Source organism: Sarcophilus harrisii, chromosome 5, assembly GCF_902635505.1.
Source record: "Sarcophilus harrisii chromosome 5, mSarHar1.11, whole genome shotgun sequence".
NCBI classification, from domain to species: Eukaryota; Metazoa; Chordata; class Mammalia; order Dasyuromorphia; family Dasyuridae; genus Sarcophilus; species Sarcophilus harrisii.
Window position 1 is genome coordinate 260,295,499 of NC_045430.1, and position 21,430 is coordinate 260,316,928.

General features: G+C 47.0%; 1 protein-coding gene across 1 annotated transcript in view; it reads left to right on the top strand.

Moving 5' to 3' along the window:
* Positions 1-21,430, top strand: part of LOC100927026 (ubiquitin-conjugating enzyme E2 E2) — a 323,016-nt gene that overhangs the window by 246,875 nt on the left and 54,711 nt on the right. Inside the window, exon 3 of the mRNA XM_031940345.1 lies at positions 7,523-7,655. Within this exon, the coding sequence (XP_031796205.1) occupies positions 7,523-7,655 (133 nt within the window). The remainder of the gene's footprint in view (positions 1-7,522; positions 7,656-21,430) is intronic.

Here is a 21,430-nt window from a genome sequence, read left to right on the forward strand (position 1 = left end):
TTAATGCAAACTGAGAGCTGGGAGATGGATCCCTCTGGCCGCCCGCGGCCTGCCGCATCTGGGCGGCCCAGGACGGCGGCCTCCCGGAGCCGGGTCCGCGGCCCCGCGGGGACCGAGGGCGCTTTGTGCTGGGCCAGCCGGGAGCGGAGCCTACAAATTGCTCTTCAGGACTCCGCGTCCCCTGTACAATCGGTGTTTGTTTTGCTGGCTGGGAGGGGGGGGGGCGGCGAGGATCTGAAAGGCAGCCGCAGCAAGTGGGGAGAATTGATGTAGGAGCGTGACTGAGGCCTGCTCGGCGTGACTGCGGCCCGCGGCTCTCCCCGAGGGGCCCGGCCCGTGGGCAGTCGCTAGCCCCGGCGGCGGGGCCCGAAGGTGGAGCGGGGATCCCGGGGTCCGCCCCGCGCACGGGCCTCCCGGGCCAAACGGAGAAGCGAGGGGGGCCCCCCTCCCTGAGGATCCCGGGCTCCCCCGCCCCGGGAGGAAGGGCCCCCTTGGCAGATGCTGCAGATGCTGGGGGGCCGAACCCTCCCTCAGCCGGCTTCCTCCTGCTGCGCCCGGATAACTCCCGGCCGCGGCGGCCCCATCTGCCCTGCGCCCGGCTGTGGCTCTCTTCCCCTTCCCGCCTAGGGTGGGATCAAGTAAGTGGCCGCGCGGGCAGGCTGACATCGGTGAGCTGGAATACGTGCATCTGCACGAGTGTGCGGGTCAGCACGAAGTACCCTCCGGGCCCGGCACTGCCCTAAGGCCGCGAGTTTCCCTGTTGCTTTTGAGCGCATCTCGGTCCTCGGGGCCAACGGGCGGTTGTCCGCCCTGGCCACGTTGGCGTTCAGCCTCTCCCATGTACGTCCCGTCTCCCAGCCTCCATCCTCGCCTCTCCTCCGGACTCCGGCCCAGCCCCCTCTGGGTGGTCTCCCTTTCTCCCGGCTCTCTCTCCACAGCTGCCAAAGGGACTTGCCTAAAGCGCAGATATGTCACTGGCCCATCCCCCGGAATCTCAAATGCAATTTCCTCTTCATGGGATCTGTTTAAGTGCCCATTTGGGGGTTGCTTTTATATGCCCTGTGAGCTTAGAGAGCTAGCAACAGAGCAGTCCGAGAAGGCAACACTGAGACAATTTAATTTTGCATATGGCAAATATCATCACATATCACCCATCGGCCAAAGCTCTTCGTAGGGATCCTCAGTCTATCCTTTGCTCAGCTGCCAAAGTTTCTTCTTAATGCTTGATCCTGACTGTCTCAAAACACCCAGAACCCAATCGAGCCCCGGGTAGACACTTCAGAGCTTTTCCTCTAAGTCTATAGGACTCCCCTTTGGGCCCATGAGCTCCTTTCTTCCAACCCTCAAGGTCTACAAGGCAATACTTGTTATATGGAAGGCATAGCTTTATGTCACCACCTCTCTCCAGTGTAAACTTCTGTGGCTCCCTATCACTTCTAAACTCCTCAGCGGGGCTTCTAAAATCTTAAGGTCCCATCTCTCTGTTTCCAGTCTCTTCCCTCCCTGGATCCACATCATACTCTGTTATCCAGCCACACTGGTCTCCCTGGTCTTCGTTAACACACCATTCCAATCCTCAAGCCTGTGGCTTTCCGCTGACCGTTCCCAGGGTTAGAATGTTCTCCTTTATCTCCACATCCTGGCTTTCTTCCAGACTCAACCCAGGTCTTAACCTCCTTAACCTTAATCCTGTGAGTTTATCTTCAATTTGCCCTGGGTCTTACATGTGCAGAATTTTGTGCTTCTTATCTCTCCTGTTAGAATAGTCAACATTAATTAAGTACCTACTATGTGCTAGTCTCCGTGCTGAGAATGTCAGCTTCTTGAGAGCAGAAAACATGTATTTGCTTTGGTGTCCTTGATACTTCACACTGTTCCTTACCGTCAAGTGCGTAAGAAATGCTTGTTGGAGTGGTACCATCTTGGCTCTAGAATTATTCCATCTTTAATCTAAGAGGCTGGAGTCCGCCCTTGTACCGGAGCTGGTCTTGGGAAATAAGGTGCTTCAGAGGCCATCTGTGGAGAGTAGCTGAGATAGGGAGACCCAGAAAATCACCTCCCCAGCTGGCTGGCTAATGCCCACTATTCCCTAACTCACTTTCCCCAGGGAAACCTCACTTTCTTATTCAGTCATCTATACCCTAAAACAAATGGATTTATGGGGAATCCAGGTGAGAACACAATGATATAGGAAAATTGAAGCAGAGGTCACCCAATATTGTCTTGTGTCATAATTTTGCTGCCAATATTACTTATTCACTTTATACTAGATGGACAGAACACTGAGCCCAACGAAGATTGGCTTTAAATGTAACCTCTCCTTCCCATCTGTAACAGTCACCTAACACTTTTGCCTCAGTTTCCTCATCTTTAAAATGGGGATGACAGTAGCACCAGAGTCCCAGGATTATTGAGAAAGGGGACAAAGGGAGGAAGAAAAAAATTTGCATGACAACATAGCAAGTTATACATGATAGATTTATAATTTCATGTGCAGCCATCTTTTAAAAATTACACTGCTATGAAAACTCATGTTTTAGTCTACAAATCATTAATTGATAAATAAATGGCACTGTGCTTTGTACCACTGTATGTATGTTAGCTATTATTTAAATGTTATTCACATCTCTCTTTGGACACTGGTCCTGTGACCCCGTGACTCTCTTTGCCTCATTTTTCACAGCTGTAAGAAAAAAAATGGGGATTATGATAGCACCCCCTCCTTGTGTGAGAATGCCGGGAATTACCATATGTAAAGCTCTTTGCAAACCTTAGAGCCTTCTGTGAATGGGAGCCATCATTCCGCTCTGGCCAATTACTTCTCTTTTGTGCTCCCTCTGCTGCTGGTAAAGAAAAGACCCCCAAACCCAAGGTTTCCTGACCAACTTGTGTCTATTTTGTTGAGACTTTTCAAGGAAGCCTGATGTGGGGTTTGCTGGGCTGCTAATTAGGACTGGGGGTGAGTGGGACTTTGCGCGGGAAGCCCTGGGTCACCCCCAGCCAGGCTGCTCTGGGGCTAGTCCTGAAACTTCGGGGCTTCCAGGGCCAGCAAAGTCAGGGGCCTGGAGCCGGGTGTGGCTGCCCTTCCAGCTCTGCTTTTCTGCTCCTGCACTGGAGGGCCTGGCCTGGGCTGGAGGTGAGGCAGCCTTTTCATTGTCCCGCAGAAACACAAAAGTCCAAAACTTGTTCTTGACCTAGGATACCAGTCCGATGGCTCATTAGGCAAATGCTAAGGAAAAGTTTTAGTTCCTTTAAGTGTGAAAGCATTCCAGGAGATCAATTTACAAATCTGAGAGGAAGATGGAATCTTGTGGCAAAAAGAGCGGCAAATTCAGCAGGCCTGGCTTTGAATCCTGTCTCTGTCACTCTGTAGCTATGGGACTTTAGGCCAGGTACTTTTTTTCCATCTCAGTTTCCTCATTTGTAAGCTGGACTTAGATGTTCTCTCAATTTGGGTCAGTCCAGCGATTATTAAGTACCTATTTCATGCAAGGCTTTATTTTCTTTTGGAGGCCTTCAAGAGGCTCAGGGTCTCCTGAAAGAAGACAACCCAGGCACAGATAAGGAAACGCTGGGCAATTTGAGGAGAGAAGAAAGAACTGAGGAGTAATGCAAAATAAAATTGCAGATAGATGGGAGTCAGATTGTAATGGCAGGCCAAGGCATTTGTATTTGAAGTTGGAAGCTCCACCAAGGCAGGGTCCATGTTTTATCTAAACTTGGTGAATCAGCCTTAAGCGTTGAATTCTGATACAGAATTTATAGTAAGTAACAGTTGCTTTTTCCATTAATGTATGTAAGGAAGCAAAAAAAAAAAGCAAAAAACGAAAAACTCTAAGATACAATGATTGTAGCAATGGGGATGGGCTTGGGATCTGAGGAGCAGATTCTGAATTCTTCCTTTTCATTTAATTTCTGAGCAAATCTTCATCTCCCAAGCCTCAGTTTCCAGATCTATAAAAAGAGAGATTAGACTAGATAGTCTTCCCACCGCTTACTGTTAGACAGTTAGACAATGAAACTCTTTGGAAGGAGTTCTGTAAAGGAGGATATTACTTTTATTCTTTAAGATCATTTCCCAGACCCTGCTTGAATCCGGTCTATAAAACAGATCATTTCTGTTCCCACCAAGGCAGTTTGGAGTCCCATCGGCTGTTGAGATATCCTGGGAGCTTATGTTTGATTTGGTTTTGTAGGTAAAACTGAATCCAAATCCAGAGAAGGATCACTAGGCCAGCACTTGCGCCCGGGGCCCACACCTACCACCTGCCCGTCCCAGCTCCAGTGTGATGTTCTGAGTGTTTCCTCTGCTCTCGGGCTCCAGCTTCTCCCAGAGCTCCAGCTTCTCCCAGGGCTCCAGCTTCTCCCAGGGCTCCAGCTTCTCCCAGGACTCCAGCTTCTCCCAGGGCTCCAGCTTCTCCCAGGGCTTCAGCTTCCAGGCAGTTACCTTGAATACTTTCCTGCATTTGGCTTTTCTTGGCTTCCGTTCATGTGTGTTCTTTGTTCTTTCCAAAAAATAAGTATGTTAGGAAGGGTTTCCTTGGGGTGGGCGTGACTTTGAGGATGTCCTTGCCCTCCTGTGACTTGTGCTGGGTCAGGGGCCGGGCAGGTGACAGGAGTCACAGCCTTTGCCCACGGGCAACGCGATGCAATCATCTCAGAAGGGAAGAGAGGGGAGAGGGTGTTTCACTACTTGAAGACTTGGCTCACTTAGAAGGGTACCTCCCTCTTTCTCAGATCCCTCTGGAGCCAGGGATCCTTTTCTGAAAACTGCTTTCCTTCTGAATGTTCTGCTCGCTCTTCCCTGTATTCTGCTCCATCTCTCACTGCTCCCTCCATCCTGCGCCCTCAGCAAAGATGCTCGCCTGAAGCTCCGATCTGGTCCTGTCGCTGCCCACTGCAGGGAAGGCCGGGGCTCCTGGGAGCAAATTTCAACTGCTTTTCAGCTTTTAAAGACCCTCCCAACCCAGTGGGGAAGTGGATGTAACTTTGCCGACTGGGAAAATTGTTGAGGGCCAAAGGACATGAAGGAGTCATTCTCAAGACTTTCAGATTATTAATGACTAGATCCAGGGCCTGGCCCTTTCTTGTCTTGAGTGGGACATAAAAGATTGCTCCAAGTCATAAATAGTAACGGAAACACAAAATGCAACAGCTTTGATCATAGCCAGGCAACAGGTCAAAGGACCAGAGGCAGAAGAAGCAGCCCACGCACCCGACAGAGCCGGGAGGAGCAGTGAATTGATCCCACTGTTCTGGAAACCAGTTTGGGATGGGGCACCCCCCACAAAGCCCTCAGAGACCCGAGGCCCCCATCCAGGGCTGAGAGGGTGTCTGCTCATCATCCCCTGTGATTACTGAGCGCAGGAGCCGGCCGGGGAGCAGAGCCGGGGACGGTAACAGCCAGTCCTCTGGCAGGAATTGGGGAGGAGGCCTCGCTGCTTTTGCAGAGCTGCTTGCTATGCTGCAATATGAGTTTGAGAAAAATAGATATTTCTCCATTTACCCTGAGGAAATTTTCTTACCACAAGGCTATAATTTACCCACTACGAACTCTTCTCTCTGATAAACTTATCTATTCATATTGAGGCTAATTATAGTTCAGGGTGGCACCCAAGTGTATGAGTCAGTGGAATGAGTGAGCGAGCTGTGAGACAACAAGCAGCCCTTGTGGCCCGAGCTGCCGACCCCAGTGCAGGGAGGCTGCTGCTTCTGTTCCTGGAACGGTGGAGGACGGGAAGGAGTGGAGGATGGGAAGGGGCGGAGGAGGGGTGTCCTGAGGGACCACCACTTTCCCAGGCCTTCATTTAGGAATTGTGCATTGAGATGGTTTTTTTAGTTTTCTCACGTTTCCTTGGTGCCTTTTGTTACCTACCTTGTGGTTTATGGTTCGGTTGTTTCCAGTCGTGTGACTCCATTTTGGGTTTTCTGGCAGACCCTGGAGGAGTCAGCTGTTTACTTCTCCAGTCCATTTTACAGATGAGGAAGCTGAGGTGACGTGGGTTAAGTGACTTACCCAGGGTCACACAACCAAGACGCCTCTGAAGCGGATTTGAACTCATGAAGATGAGGCTTCTTGACTCCGGGCCTGGCTCTCTGCAGAGCCGGCTAACTGCCCAGCTTGGTGGTTATTTCCTACTCTGTCTCCTTGATCACCAGGGCCATGAGATTCTGCCCTGTAACAGATAAACAGTGAAACACGGCAAACTAGTAGCGAGTCCCACCTGCCTGCATTCGGAGCAGAGGCTCTCGGGTTCTCCTCACTTGGGAGTAAATGGGTTCCTCACCTGCTCTGTTGACCAACATTGTTGGGCAGTTGATCCGAGGCTAGCCACCCTTTTATGCACGGAACTTAAACTCCTTGAGGGATGGGGCTCTCTTGCTTGTATTTGGCACCTGCCACAGAAAAGCACTTGGTACCTTATCCATGATAATTCCAAAATGTGATAGAATAGAAGGAAAGCTTCACTGGCTTATATTTATTTCCATCTCTGCAGCAGATGGCAAGTCGTCTCCTTAAGAGCAAAGATTTTTATTTAAAAATCCTTCTATCCCCACAATTTTGCCATCTTAAGTGCTGCATAAGCCTGCGCTGAATTGAATAAAGTTTTTCTTCAGTTCCTGTCTGAATCTCACCTTCAGGGTTTTTTAATTATGTCATGGTCAAGTCTGTCTATTGGTGGAACTTGAGGTCTGATACTGTGACTGGACAAATCAATTTAGAAGTTTCCCCATCTGTACAATGGGGATAATCACAACCTAATCTCCCAGTAATGTCCTGAGGCTCGAATGAAATGATAATGTTGGTAAAGTGTTAAGTGCCAAAGAAATGTCAGCTGTTATTATTGTTATTGTTTTCCCCAAAGATTGAAACTCCCTTAGGTCCTTTTGCCCAAATTTCACTCACTCTCATGAGTTCTTTTGCAATGCTATATTTCTGAGAAACCTGCTGTTGTACAGATCGTAGCCAGAAGGTCCCTATTATGGGAAATCCAATTCTTGAACACTTTATGTCTCAAACAGTCATTTGCTGGTTACTCCTGAGCAATGTTATAGATTGTGGAGTGGGTTGTAGTCCAGCCTCTAGAATTCTACTTAGCCCTGCCTTGGTATGCCAGAACTTGGGGATTTAATAGAATTCGTCTGAGTGCTTGCTTCTAAGGTCCAGGGGCTCTGGAAGGAGCTGCAGGAAGGAGAAAGGGAAATGATAGATTCCTCTTCCTTTTCTTACAAGTTCAGCTCATCCTAGGCAGTTTTTTGAAGTAGGCCATATTTGTGTCTAGCATGCTCTTACCACAAACTCTTCTTGGTTTTCTTTTCCTATCAGTAATGACGTTTAAAGCGTCCCCAGTGGTGGCTGGTGGTGTATTAGCATCTGACTTGCACTGGATAATTAACGTGGTCTGCTTGGTTATCAATTTTAATGGACTTGCCTAATTCATTATCATGATAAAAACCGATATGATGAACTCTAGATCATACTTGGTTTCTAAGCATGTCTCGTGTCCATTTCTCATTGCAGTGCTGGACCCAAAGGAGACAACATTTATGAATGGCGGTCAACCATCTTGGGACCCCCAGGATCCGTCTATGAAGGAGGAGTTTTCTTTCTTGACATTACCTTCTCACCCGACTACCCGTTCAAGCCACCTAAGGTCAGTATGACTCTCTTAAGTGATCAGTATTGTTGTAAATAAACCCCCCCCCAACCCCCAAAGAATTTCCTAGAGGTGTAAAAGTAATGATGGTGTCTGTTTGCTCTGTCCCTGATGTGCCTATTCCTCTCTCTTCCTGTAAAACTCCCTAATGTTTAGAGCTGCCCAAAAGGGGGTTGGGTTGCGCTCCTGGAAGAGAAGCTGAAGGTCCACTTGTGGATAATATGGTGGAAGCTCTAGAAGTCAGGTCTCCTTTGACTTGAAGCTGAGGCTGTGACTCTTGACAACTTAAAGACAGACAAGGACTCCCAGGGGAGGGTCCTAGACTCCAGGACCAGGCCTGGCCGTCTGGGAATCTGAGTAGCGCTGGGGCGAGTAGCCGGGCGGAGAGCACGGCCAGATTAGGGTGAGGGAGCTAGGGGAGTTCTGAATTGGTGGGTGCCCGTGTTTTATCATGTGTTTTATGGAGTTCCGCAGGAGACGTGGAGATTGTTTGGGAATATGACCTGTAGATTGTACAGAGTCATTAAGAAGTCCATATCAAGCCTTCTGGGACATGAAATCCCTAAATCTGAGTGGCTCATGGGTTTTGTATATACCTGAGTTTGGTCGTCCCTTTGCAAAAACTGGGTCAGCTGAGCAGCCCTCCATTACCTAGGCCCCGACTGTGGGCACAGGTCCTTCCCGGCCCACACTTACCTTTGTACCTTTCTGGCATTTCAGTAGCAGACTATGTGGTGCCGTGGAAAGGCCCTGGAGGCAGAGGCTCTAGCTCTGAATCTCCTTCTTCTGGGATCCCAAGCCCATTATGGCCTCTGCTTTTTTATCATGAAAGGGTTAGAATTGGTGAACTCTGAGATCCCTTTCTGTGAGGTCTCTGATGCTCTGAAGCTGTCCCATCTCTAAATTCTAGCTCTGCCTGATGAATTAAAACCCCCAAGAGAAATAATTTCCACTCAGACTTTCTCCATATTCAATTTATTCATTGGCTAGATAATAATCAATAAATTGGTGGTCATCTGGTTCTCTTGGTAACCAGAGACAAAAGACATGGCGAGCCCAACAGTTTTAAATGATCCTTAAACAGAAATTCCCTTGATAACTGAAAATCAACCCCAATGAGTTGATATTAGGATGAGAAGAAGAGCTCGCTCCTAGTTCTAGCTCCTCCTCCTGTGAAATGACTTGATCTGAGACTTAGCTGCGTCCAACATTTTGGAGGGAAATCCATATCCATTCAATCTCTCCAGTTGGCTTTTTCCATCATGAGCTGAACTCTGATGGAGGGGCCCAAGGACAGGGGCTCATTTCCAGGGGTAAGGACTCTGCTTGACTGGTTTCTGTTTGCAGTCTCCTAGTTGGGCAGGGTCCTGCCAAAGATCTCAAGGAGCATGGTCCCTAAGGCTTAGGGGTAATCTCAGTTGATCACGTCCTTCAGAAGAGGCTGACCTTCCACCAGAGCTGGAACTCCCTTGAGGAAACTGAGGAGAAAAATCTGGATGCCAATTTAATAATTGATCATAAATATAATAGGAAAATAATTTCTCTCAACCACTTTTTGTGTGACGTGGGCAATCATCCTCCCTATATTGAATTTCTTTATCTGGATTAGATGAAATTAGAGTAGGAATGGGATGGCTGCTAAGATGCCTTCAGCTCTCTAGTTATTTCATTGATAACCACTCAGATGCTTCCCTCCCTTGGTCTATTTCAGCAAAATCTCTCTGTATGAAGGTGCTTTGGCAAGTCCTACAAATCACCTGCACTCTCATTGACCAATGTTAATGTTTAAAAATGCTTATTTCTGGGCAACTTCTTGACCCAATTCCTTCTTCAGATTTGATTTATTTTGTGTTGTTGAGGGAAATGAAATTTTTCTGAGGTAAAAGGTATGCTAGGAAATAGGAAGAAGAAAAGAATAACACATGATCTCCTTCTGCAAGAAATTCTGCATCAGTTCTTATCCTGATTCCATCTGAGTGTCAGTGTCTCTCATCTTTATACAGAGCCTGGGAGTGGGGACCTCCTTCTTATCCATGTTAACATCAGTGGTGGCAACATCATGGTGGCAGTATACAGTTCCCTCAAGCTCTGCTTGTTATATTTTTAAGGCAGTAAGCAGTTTTCTCTTTTTTTGGTGACCAGAAACCTTTGCCAGCATGTCCGGCTTTTCCATTTAGGTTGGGTTCACCTGTAGCATCCTGGTGGAACGTTAGGGATGTTGACACCGTACTTTGGAAAGTGCCAGTTATTAGAGAGAATGCAAAGCTGAGAAGAAGAAAAAGGTAGCAGGCTGGAAGGATGGACCAACAGGCTCAAGTTGAAATTAAATAGAAAAGAATCTATATAATTCTTCATTTAGGATAAAAACAACAACTACTATTTCACAAGTGTAGGATAGAAAGACCTGTCTTAACAGCAATTAACATGAAAAAGACCTGGGGCAACTGTTAGTTGACTACAAGTTCAAAATGAGCCCAAAGTATGATATGGCTGCCAAAAAAACTAATGTAATCCTAGGTTTCAGTAATAGAAAAATTGTCTGGATCGTAAGCAGGAATAACCCTAATGTGAGCAATGCCGGTCCGGCCACATCAAGAGCACCAGGTCAAGACCTAAGCATCACATTTGAAAAGGATGTTGATAAGCTAGAGGACAACCCGAGGTCAAAGGGCTGGAAATCAGGCCACGCGATGCAGGGTTTGAAGCAGCCGTGGCTCTGAGTGGGGGACCAGGAGGAGGGCCAGGACAACTTGCCCCAAGCCTTTCAAGGGATGTCCCTGGGAGAAGGATTTAACTGATTCCTTGAAGCTCCCGAAGGCATTTCTCAGGACTACTGGCTGAAAGTTCTAGGGGAGTGGTGGACAGGTTACTGTAACAAAGAAATTCTTAACAGTCAGAAGTGTCAAAAACAGAGTAGGTCAACCTGCAGGGTAGTAAGTTCCCCATGACTAGAAATGTTTAAGGAGATAATTGGATGGCTTCCTGTCAGAGATGCTATAGAAATTGAGCAGGAAGCCAACTTCTAAGATCCTCTCTAATGAGAACTACCCTCCATTAAAAATAAATAAATAAAATAAATTAGGAAAAATAGAATTGTGCTAAATGTAATTAGCTCTCTATTTAAAGGAAACCTGTGGTAATTTTTTTTTAAGTCAGATCATTTCTTTAGTTATCACTGGGGGTGTACAAATGAAAGCAAAAGACAGCTCTCAAGCATCTCATAGTCTAATGGGGAAAGGAACCTGCAAACACCTACCTACAGACAAGGGAGACACAGAGAGACAAATATAGGGAAGGAGAGAGAATAAAATGGAAATAATCAACAGGGGGAAGGCCCTGGAATTGAAGGTATGGGAAAAGGTTTCTTGCAGAAGGTGATATTTTAACTGGGATTTGAAGGAAACAAAAAAACATAGATGAGGAGGGAAAAAATTCCAGGTATGAACAGCCAGGGAACACGCCAGGAGTCAGGAGAGCAAGCATTTGAAAGCCAAACAGGATTTTATAGTTGATTTTGGAGATAAGAAGTGGGTGGAATTTACTGGGGGACAGGGGTGAGACATGGTCAGGTGGATACTTTAGGATGCTTAATTTGACAGTTGAGTGAAGAGTGGACTGGAGTAGGGAGAGACTTGTGACAGACAGAGCAATATAAGGTACTTTTATTTTTAACATGTATGATATCAATGACATAATCATGGATGATTACATATATGTACTAAGATGTGTGATATAATCAATTTATTATATCTTCCAGTCTGGTTTTACAATTTTTAATTGTTCTAGGTCTTTCATAATAGTAGATTTGCCACCCTCCCCCAGCTGCCAAATTGTTTGTGCCGGAGCATGGATCCCCCTATATTCCTCTCCTAAAGTCGAGGTTCTTCAGTGGCTCTCTGTTGCCTGGAACGATAAGCAGACTCCTCCACTGGACATTTAGAACCCTTACAATCGCCATTTCTACTTCCAGGGCATCTCTCTTCATGCTTACCCTTCTCTCCTTGGTTGCTCCTGCTATCCTTCACCAGGCGTCCTCCCCTCACACCTGGACCTCTGCAGTAGCCACGGGGGATCCTCCCCATTCTTTTCCACCTACCCGTCACCTGTCAAATTGATCTTACTCAAGGGTGGGCTTAATATGTCAAGCCCGCCCTTGAGTTAAGATCAATAAGTTCCAGTAAATTTCCTATCAAATAGAAAAAGCCCTCCCTCCGCTGGGCTTTCTACCCTTATAACTTATTCCCTTCTACTAACTCTGCAGGTCAGGCTTCTCAAGCTCCCACCTATAAACATTGTCACTGGCTTTCCCCAACAACAGATACTCTCCTTCTTCCTTTCTGTCTGTCTGGTTTTTCTGATAAATTCCCATTTTTCTCCAAAATGTCTGTCCCAGCTGCCTTCTCTCTGAACCCCACTTTATCCTCTCTGTGTCTCATTTGTACATAGTTGCTTTTGCACATGTTCTCAATGAACTGTGGGCTCCTTAAGAGCAGGAACGTTTTTCTGTTTGTGATTATTTGTGGGGTGGCTGGTATTGGGGCCTTTGTTTCACCAACACTTAGCACAAGACCTGAAACATACTAATACATGGTTGCTGATAACTTCAGGGGGCACTTTCTAAATTATGACATGTTGATCCCATCACTAGTTTGTTTGACGTAACATCCATGGTCGAAAAAAATTCCCCAATTATAACATGGAATATAAGCTCCTTGAGGGCAGGGGCTATTTCATCATATGCCCAATAACTTGTCTGAAATATCCTGGTACCTTAATACATTTATGCTTAATGAAAACATGAATAAATGATTAAAGAAGTCAGAGAATGAATGGATGAATGAATCAATAACATTGTTGCCATGGAGAAAATGATGTCATAAAAGGTCTCCAGAAGCAATTACTCCTTATTTCCTTAAATATAGTTGGTCTTTGACCGCATCCATTCAGGGACAAGCCGTCTGGTAGAGAGTAACAATTAAGAATTGCCATTTTCATAATCTCATTGCTGAACTGGCAAACTAACTTTACTCAGGCCTGACTCCATGTGAAAATAATGTAAAAATATTTTTAATCTAATGGTAAAGTGAATAATATCTTATTACCATGTTAACTTGGGGAATGGAAAAAAACCAGCAATAAAATAATATAATGAACAGACCTCAGCATCCAATTGGCTTCTTCAAAAATATTTAAAATACTCTGAAACCTTGCTGAAATGTTAGCTGGGGGCTCCCTTGTTGTGTCCCCAAGTCTCTAATGAGATTCATTTTAAATAATCATGTTAAGATAATAGAATACATCATTTTTTACTATAGACATACTTCGTGTCTTATCCCATTCCCTACCTCAGAGTCAGCCTCCAGCCCTTGTAATGTGAATTTTTGTGGTCCTCAGTGGGAGCTGCAGGCAAACAGGAGAAGTGACAGCGGGAAGAATCCCAGTCACTGTTTTTTTATTTTATTGTATCCCTGGTAACCCGTGCAGGGAGCAATCATGCTCCAGCAAGGTTCAGATCTATCACAGGAAAGCGATGTTTTTCTTTCCTCATGTCAGGGCAGTATCTGCAGGTGAAAAAATGCCGAAAAAGAAAAAAAAAAAAAATGAATGTGCAACACCTGGGAGGAAAACTGAGCCTCCGATTGCTAGAGAAAGCAGTTGGTCCACAAAGATGCATCTGTCTTTCTTTCAAGTGGCAGTCTTTTGGGTTACTTACTGTGAGTTCATCTTTCAATAGTTTTCACCCGATCCATTTCTTCTCATCCCATAGGCAATGTCTCCTCTGCTTGATTCCGAGATCCTTCAGCTTACTCTTCGTCTATCTTTTAACCTTTTTTCCATGAGATGAGTAATTCGGCTGTAGAGGTCACTCACTAATGAAATATTTAAGCAGGAAGGTCTTGCCCACACTTCCAAATGCTGCATTTGTATTCTTGGATTAGCTTCCGATACATATTTGGTCAAAGCGTTTGATGGGGTCAGTTATTGAGAAGCATGATACCTGGTCTGTAGTTAGAGAAAAGTGATCATCCTCACTCCCCGATTACGACCGTGATGGTTATGTCAGGGGAAAGGGAGAGTGACCGCCGCAGGGAAGTCCTGCCAGCATGGATGCAGTCTCGGGGTCCAGCTGCAGTTCTGCAGGAGAAGGCGGTGGGGTTTAGAAGGAACAGCAGGGGGGAGGGGAGGCAGGGCCCTCATCTTGATTGCTGACCAGCATATGCACTGGGGCCCACACTTCATCTTGCTTAACTTCAGAGAGCTCGGGAGGTCACCCAACCCTTCCTTTTAAACATCAAGCGGCTGAGCCCCAGGGAAGCTCCAGGACTTGCCAAGATCATCCAGAGCGTCGGCAACAGGGATGGAGCCCAAATGCCAACGAGGCCTTGGACTTCCCAGACACAGCTCCTTTGCCTTTGCCCTGGGCAGAATGATCGCATGATAGACATCCAGAACTCTGTGGTCCTTTCAGATTCTTTGGATTTAAACTTTAAGTCTTAAATAACCTTGTCAGGGAAAAGTTCCTCTGCTTTCCTTCTTCTTTCTTTTTGTAACATTCAATAAGGACTAGTGGCTAGGGAGCTACTCTTGTGTTCAGGCCCACAACAGCTGTGTGACCCCAGGGTGAAGTTGGAGGCAAATTAAGTCCTAATATTGAGGAGCATTGGCTGGGAGATTTTCCTCTCAGGTATTCCTTGCTGCAATGAAGTCAGGGGTTAAAAAAATTCTTAGACCTTTCTGAAGTCATTAATTTTGGTTTGTAAATATTTTTCCTAGTGGATCAGAAATATTTTATGTCAACTGATTCTCTTATCAGTTTTGTAATGTTTTATTTAACTTGTACAAGTGAATACAACACAGTTAACATGAAAGAGCCGAAGAATCCCATCCTCCAGTAAGCACTTGATCTCCTTGGCAAGGGGAAAGACGAGGAGGCCAGATTAGGGAGGGTGTCCCTTCACGCTGGCAGAGCCCGAGTCCTAAATTTGGAAGCTCCCCACCCTGTGAAATCCCACGTCCCAACAAAAACAAGGGAAGGAGAATGTGTAATGTGTAATGTTGCCTCAGAACAGAGCAGAAAGCAGCTCTAAGAGAAGTTGGCAGGGGCCCAGTTGTGGGTGAATCACTGTGGGTGAAGCTAGAAGTTCAACAAGTAGATTTAAAGTAGAACAGTTCTGCAGTGATTGGGCAGAGATCCATTCTTATCAGAGGTTACGGTGTAACTGTGACATTGGGACTTCCCCACTGATAACCCCAAAAGAATGTCTGGAGGAGCAAGTGAATCTGATTTAACATATGCCAAAGAAATGGGTGTGGCAGCTGTCATTCAGAGATGTTCAAGGATTGGGGTCTGAGGTGACTCGGAAAGCCTAATCCAGAAGAGCTGAAAGCTGTAACCCCGAGCCCACTTTCTCATTCCCACCTGATTCCCACGAGAAGAACCTGGGCGCCCTTTGAAGGTGGGTTTTTAATAAGAACAAGCCTCCTTTTGCAGACGATGCTCAGCAAAGGCCCCATTTCCACAGTCTCAGAACTGACTGAGAAGGGGAGATACCGGACGGCCAGGTTGGGCCATGATTTGCCGGTTCCAGAGAAACCTTTGGCTTAGTAGAGCACATGCCGCCTTAGAGGAGCTTCTCCTTCCACCCCACATGTTAGAGCAGACAAGAGGCTGAGACGGAGACAGAGGCAGGGTGGTGGGAAAGAGGGAATCTGACGGGATTGGAAAACCAGCGCAGTGTTTTTGGTCATACTGAGTATTTCCTTGTTGCGAAAGCCTCAGGGAGGGGGGAATGATAATCTGAGGCAGCCCCATCATTTGAGCAATGGCTGACCAAATTATGGTATATGAGTGTAATTGAATGTTATTGCCTTATTTGAAATGACAAAAGCTCAGTTCAGAAAATCTTGGGGTATATAAAGGGGTGCAAAACAAAGAGCAGAACTGGGAGAACAGTTTGGGGAGGGGGCACAGCTTTAAAAGGCTTAAGAATTCTGATCAAGGCACTGACTGACTGGGCCTCCAGAGAGACATGGTAACTGAGGGTGGTGGTCTCGCAGTGCCACAGGAGCCGTGTGTTTGGGTCCCGCTCACTGGGAGGATTCGCGTGCTGGGGTTCGATTAATTGTTGCAGGGCGTCTTTCATCTTTCATGGGAGACCAGAAGGTCAGCAGTATCAATGTCAAGTAAAGAGGGCCCACCAGAGGAGAGCAGAATCAGGTTCCTAAGGGTGTGCAAAGGAAGGGAAATCTAGGAAGCGACCATACTCTTACTTTCTAAAGCGAGGGGTACAGAATGGGGATTAGCTCCATGTCGTTCTCTTTCCCTTCTGCTGTGAGTTTGAAGATACTTTTAGAGAGGTTCCCTTCTCTCAGTGACACCATTATGAGTCATAGACTGCCCATCCTGCGGGAGAGAGAAAAGAGCTGACAGAGAGGGAGCCTGGGGAGTGGATGGAGAGTGAGCTCCTGCTTGGTACGAGGCACCTCGCTGAGCGGCTACCCACAGACACCCCCACTCAGAACCATCACTGGCACTGTGTAGTCATTGCTGCCTGGGACAGCCTCTCACGTACTGACACTTTAATTACCTTCTTGGGGGGCTTGGAAGAGCAAGAGGAAGGTGTGGGGTGTAGGCCTGGGGAAGGAAGCAGCACAATGAAGGCCATGGAGGCACTTACTCCCTGGGGTGTTTGTTTTAGGGGAGGAATAATCAAGAGCCCTGGGCCTGTTAGGGACGTACCTCCAGACCTTACTCTTCCTTATTCATCAATAACACCTTATTTCCCATTAATGAGAGAAGTCCACACATAGGTAAATACTATAGCATTTGGTTTATTTTGACAAAGACTCATAAAAATGAACCACATTCTACCAATTACTTGTTTTTCCCAGTATCATGTTTTTTGAGCCTTATTATAAAAGTTGGCAGCTTTTTGGAGTCTTATAGTTATTTATAATTAATTGGCATGGAGTTGGGTAATCCTGAATTATCCGGATCCACCCTTCCTCAGCTGCCAGTGTTTCACCTGCAAAATTACCTTATATTTAATTTGTTTTATGTTTTACACATACAGGCTTCCTCAATAGGTGGGCTTTTTCACTTTTTGTCCTATACTTCTTTGGCTCAGTATGGTGAAGCTTAAGAATGTGTCAAAATAATGTTTTTAAATGCTTAAAATAAAACATATGTGATTACATAGGACACCAATTAAATTGTAGTGCAGTTATACAATTGAAAATTGAAAACAAACAAGTTTAGGGACCCCAGGATACAAACCATCCTCTCTAGAGAATGGATGCTCCCTTTCTCCTTTCTTCCTTCCTTCCTTCCTTCTGTCCTCTCTTTCTCTCTTCCTTCCTCTCTCCCTCCCTCTCTTCCTCCCTCTATATTCAGGTTCCATCAGTTCTTTCTTTGGAGGCAGATAGCAATTTTTTTATCATGAGTCCTTTGGGATTATCTCATATTTTTGTATTGCTGAAAATAACTAAGTTGTTCATCACACAGTATACAGTGTTCTCCTGGTTCTGCTCACTTTATTCTGTATCAGTTCATGTTAAGTCTTCCTAGTGTATTCTGAAATCATCCTGCCTGTCATTTCTTACAGCACAGTAATGAAAATGGATGCTCTTTTAGGATGAGGACTTTGGCCTCTGTTACCCTGACATCTGCCACAGTGCCTAGAACAGTTGGTACTTAATGCATTGGCCCTCATAGAATCTGTTGAGTGTTATAATGCTGTGACATGAAAAGTTACTCCTTAAATAAAGAGTTGCATTATGTCAAAAAGTATTCCACCCACAGAAGCAGATTATAGCCCATCCAACCCCATTTATATCCTGTATCCATCACAAAATTCTGGAAACTGAGGTGAAGAATTGCTGCCCTACTTTGTGACTACTAGAGTCTATTTCTTTCAAATTTTCTAGGTTTGAGGGGGGTTTATGATGACAATTATAAATGTTTGTGTTTTATTGGTTATTTTAAAGAAGTTAAAGCTCTGTCTCATTGGGCTTTAAAGGGTCGTGTAATTTGCATCCCTTTTGGTAATAAAGAAGACCACCAGACACAGAGAATGAAAGGCCCTGAATTGGCCAAATCTCAAGGCTTGTAGATTTAGAGTAGGAAGAGCCATCAGAAATCACCAGCCTAACTCTTCATTTTACTGGCCCAGAGGAGGAAAGCAATATGCTCAATGTGACAAAATCCATTTAGTCGGAGAGTATGGATTGGAACCCAGGGCTCAAGGGCATGACTTCTTCTATTCTGTTCTGCTTTCCCCACCCCACTTCCATTCAGCCTTCCTCCTCACCCCCACCCCAGTCCCTTTCCTTTTCCTTCCCTCTTCATCAGCTGAAACTGCCTGAGAGAAAACTCCTTTTAATGTATATCATGGGTTGGAGCCATTGCCTGGTGCATTAAGAGATTAAGTCCGAGGTCAGGCAGCCAGGATATTTCACAGTCAAGATTTGACTCTTGGGTCTTTGTGACTCTATCTGTTACTTCACCCTGTTTCTTTTAATCAGCTTGATTTTTTTTTAAGTACCGAGTACCTTTTTTCTTCTGTAATTTGTTAGATAACTAAGCTTCCGATACCTAACCAAGGAGGGCTGTGTTAAAAGAATCACACTTTAATTCTGTTTTTCCAACTGTTGATTATCCGGTTCTAAACACAATTTTGACAAGTTTGACAGCAGGATTTTTTCTCCTGGATAAGATCCGACTCTGTTCTTCCTACGGGCTTTTCTTCCGTAAGGTGTGATCAGTTAATTAAGGCTTTGTCTGGGATGTGCTCTCCCGTGTGAGTTAGAAAAGGCCTCGGCCCTGACTCCTGCCCCGAGAATCCCCAGCTCTGGGGCCCCCGCGGCCCGAGACCGGCTGCTGGGGTTCCTGGGAGCGCTCAGGGAGACGACACGCGGAAGACGGGGGTGAGGAGACAACAGAGCTCGGCCGAGGTTCGCTGCTGCTGTCACCGGGACGGAGTACTGAGAGCGGTTGGATGGCGGAGTTAGGGTTGGAAAGGAACTTGGAAGGGATGGAACCGAACCTGCGCATTTTCTAGATGAGGACACGGAGGCCCGTGCAGAGACACTGAGTGACCGCGTCAGGGCCGCACGGCCAATAAGTGTCCAGAGTGGGGTCTGGACCCAGGTCTTCCTGAATGCGTCATCTACCGCAGCCCGTACGTAGCACATGGGCGTGAGTCTGTGAGCCCGTGAAGCCACTCTTCCTTCCCACTGCTGGAGGGGAGATCTAAATGGCGCGCCCTGTGAGAAGTAAAAAGTAAGAGAACTCAACTTCACACTAAGGTGTAAATGGCTGATATCAGGCTCCTTCTGGGAGCAAGCTTGGGCCTGAAAGATGTGGGGAAAGAGGAGAGGAGGGAGCGTCTCGTGCACCCCTTTTGCCCAGGACCCATGATGTGTAAATAGGGGCCGTGTTGCTGGTTATTTTTAGTTTGTTTCTAGCTCACTGGCACCAGTAATTAGTTCTGTACTGAGCAGCTCACTGATGGGTTCTGGGTTCTGCCAGCCCTGAGCTAAATGAGGAAACTTTACAAGCCTTTTCCACACTTACTAGTGTCATAAAAATCACGTCTCCTAATAGCGCGGATGTGATGTCCTGAATAAAGTCCGAGTTCAGAGCCCTGGGCAACGTTTTCCGTTTTAATTAAAAAATCTTAACGGACTCGGAAGCGTTCAAGGCCGTGACTGAATCTGTGCGGGTCATTCTCTCCCCCGCCGCCGCAGCGCTGCCCCCCGGCTTAGCGCAAACGCCTCCCCTCGAGAAGTCTCCCGCCAACTCCCCAGCATCCCATCCCAAGCCGAGCCTCCCCGCCACCCCGGCCCCTTCCGGCGCTTCTCCGAGTTCTCGTGGGCACCGGCTGGCGATGAGCGGCGGTGTCCCGCGGCCCAGGCCAGGATTCCTCCTCCGTCTCTGCTGAGGGATTTCTGGTTCATTTCCAGCATTTCCATGTTACAAGAAACAAGCAAACAGAAAACCCAGTTGTCGTCGTCGCTTTGGCTTCTGCGGGATGTTTCCTTCTCTTGTGGCCCAGGCCCAGTGGGGGCTTTAATCCGTCAAAAAGCGTGACAAAGCGCCTACTATGTGTCGGGCACGAGGAGCCGGCCTTTGGCAGGGGGACACCACGGTGCAAGGATGTAAATCTATTGTAGTCTGTTAGTACGGTATGTGACTGCACACATGCATAACTCTATGTATCTGTGCATAATAAATGTGAATAAAGCTCATGGAAGGCAACGTTGCACCGAAGCAGGAAGGACTTTGGGAGAAAAGGAAGGAAACGAGTTTTCATTATGCACCTACTATGTGCTAGGCCCTATATTGGGCAAGTAACAAGTCTCTCACTTGAGCCTCCCAACCACGGGGAGCAGGCGCCATTACGCCCCTTAGTAAGTGGCGCAGCCAGAGGTGTCAGCTGGCCCACGCCTTTCTGATTCTGGGCCGGCGCTCTCGAGGGAGCCGCCTTTTAACTCCTTCCTTCAATCTGCCGGGCCGGGGGGAGAGGGCCTGCGGGCCGCAGCTAAAGCGCAGCTCTGACCGGTGCTTGGCAGCGGATTCCTGGTCGTATTCTCAGTGGCTGTCCGCAGAGGGCTGACAGCGTTCTGGGAGGTTCTGGGAGCAGTGAAGAAGGCGGGTGACCCGCAAAAGTGACGGGGCTGGCCGGCCTTCTCCCGCTGCCAGCCTCCTCCCGCTGCCGGCCTCCTCCCGCTGCCGGCCTCCCGCGGTTCTCAAGGAGACCAGAGAGACCAAAGGCATCTCGGTGCCCATGCGCAGGGATCCGGCCCGCAGGAGAGGAGGAGAGCGAGTCCGAGGAGCCCGGCCCCCAGCCCCGAGGGCCCATCATGTGCCCCGTCTGTGAGACAGGACCCCGAACCCCTGGAGCTCCTGCCTCTGGGGCTGCTGTGCGTAAGGAGAAGCTAACGCTGGAAGCACCCTGTAAATCCTTAGCATCCTCTGCACGCCCCAGCCGGCAGTCCGAAAGGGCCAGAAGCCCCGTAAGTGATAACACTTGATGTTTGTGTGGCTGGATGCAAAGGTAGAAACAGACAGACAGACAGAGCTTTTTTGTTGCTGTTAAATTGTTCTAGCTCCCTTCAACTTCAGCTGGGTTTTCTTGGCAAAGATACTGGAATGCTTTGTTGTTCCCTTCTCCGGCTCGTTAGAGATGAGAAAACCGAGGCAAACATGATAAAGTGAGTGGGCCAGTCCGGGGCCAGATTTGAACTCGGGCCTCCCGATTCCCGAGGTCTCTGCAGTGTGTCCCCCGTTGCCAGACAAAAAGTGTTGCCAGAGACGGCGGATGACTAATCAGAGTGACATGGACAGAACTTCGCAAATATTTAGAGTTCTCGCTGCCAGGAATGATGGCTGAAGAGAAAGAAAGAAAATGTTAATATTTGTGAAATGCCAGATTGCGACTTTGGTGTTGTCTGGATGTCTAATTCAGTAAAATTCCAGGCTTTGAGCAGGGGTTCTTAACCTGGGTCTCTGAACTTGCTTTGTTAACGTTTTAATAACTCTTTTGGTGTAATTAGGCTTAACCTTGATAGTTTGTTTTATGCAAATTTAAAAACATTAACTTGACAAAAGGTTCCTCGGTAGGCTTCCTCAGATTACATGCAAAAAGTCCAGGACACACAAAAAAGTGAAGAAGTCGTGTCTTAGAAAAAAATTATGGAACCATATGAATTCTAAACATTTAATATGAATATGAGCAGCAGCCATGTTTCTTTATAACCGTGGTGTTATA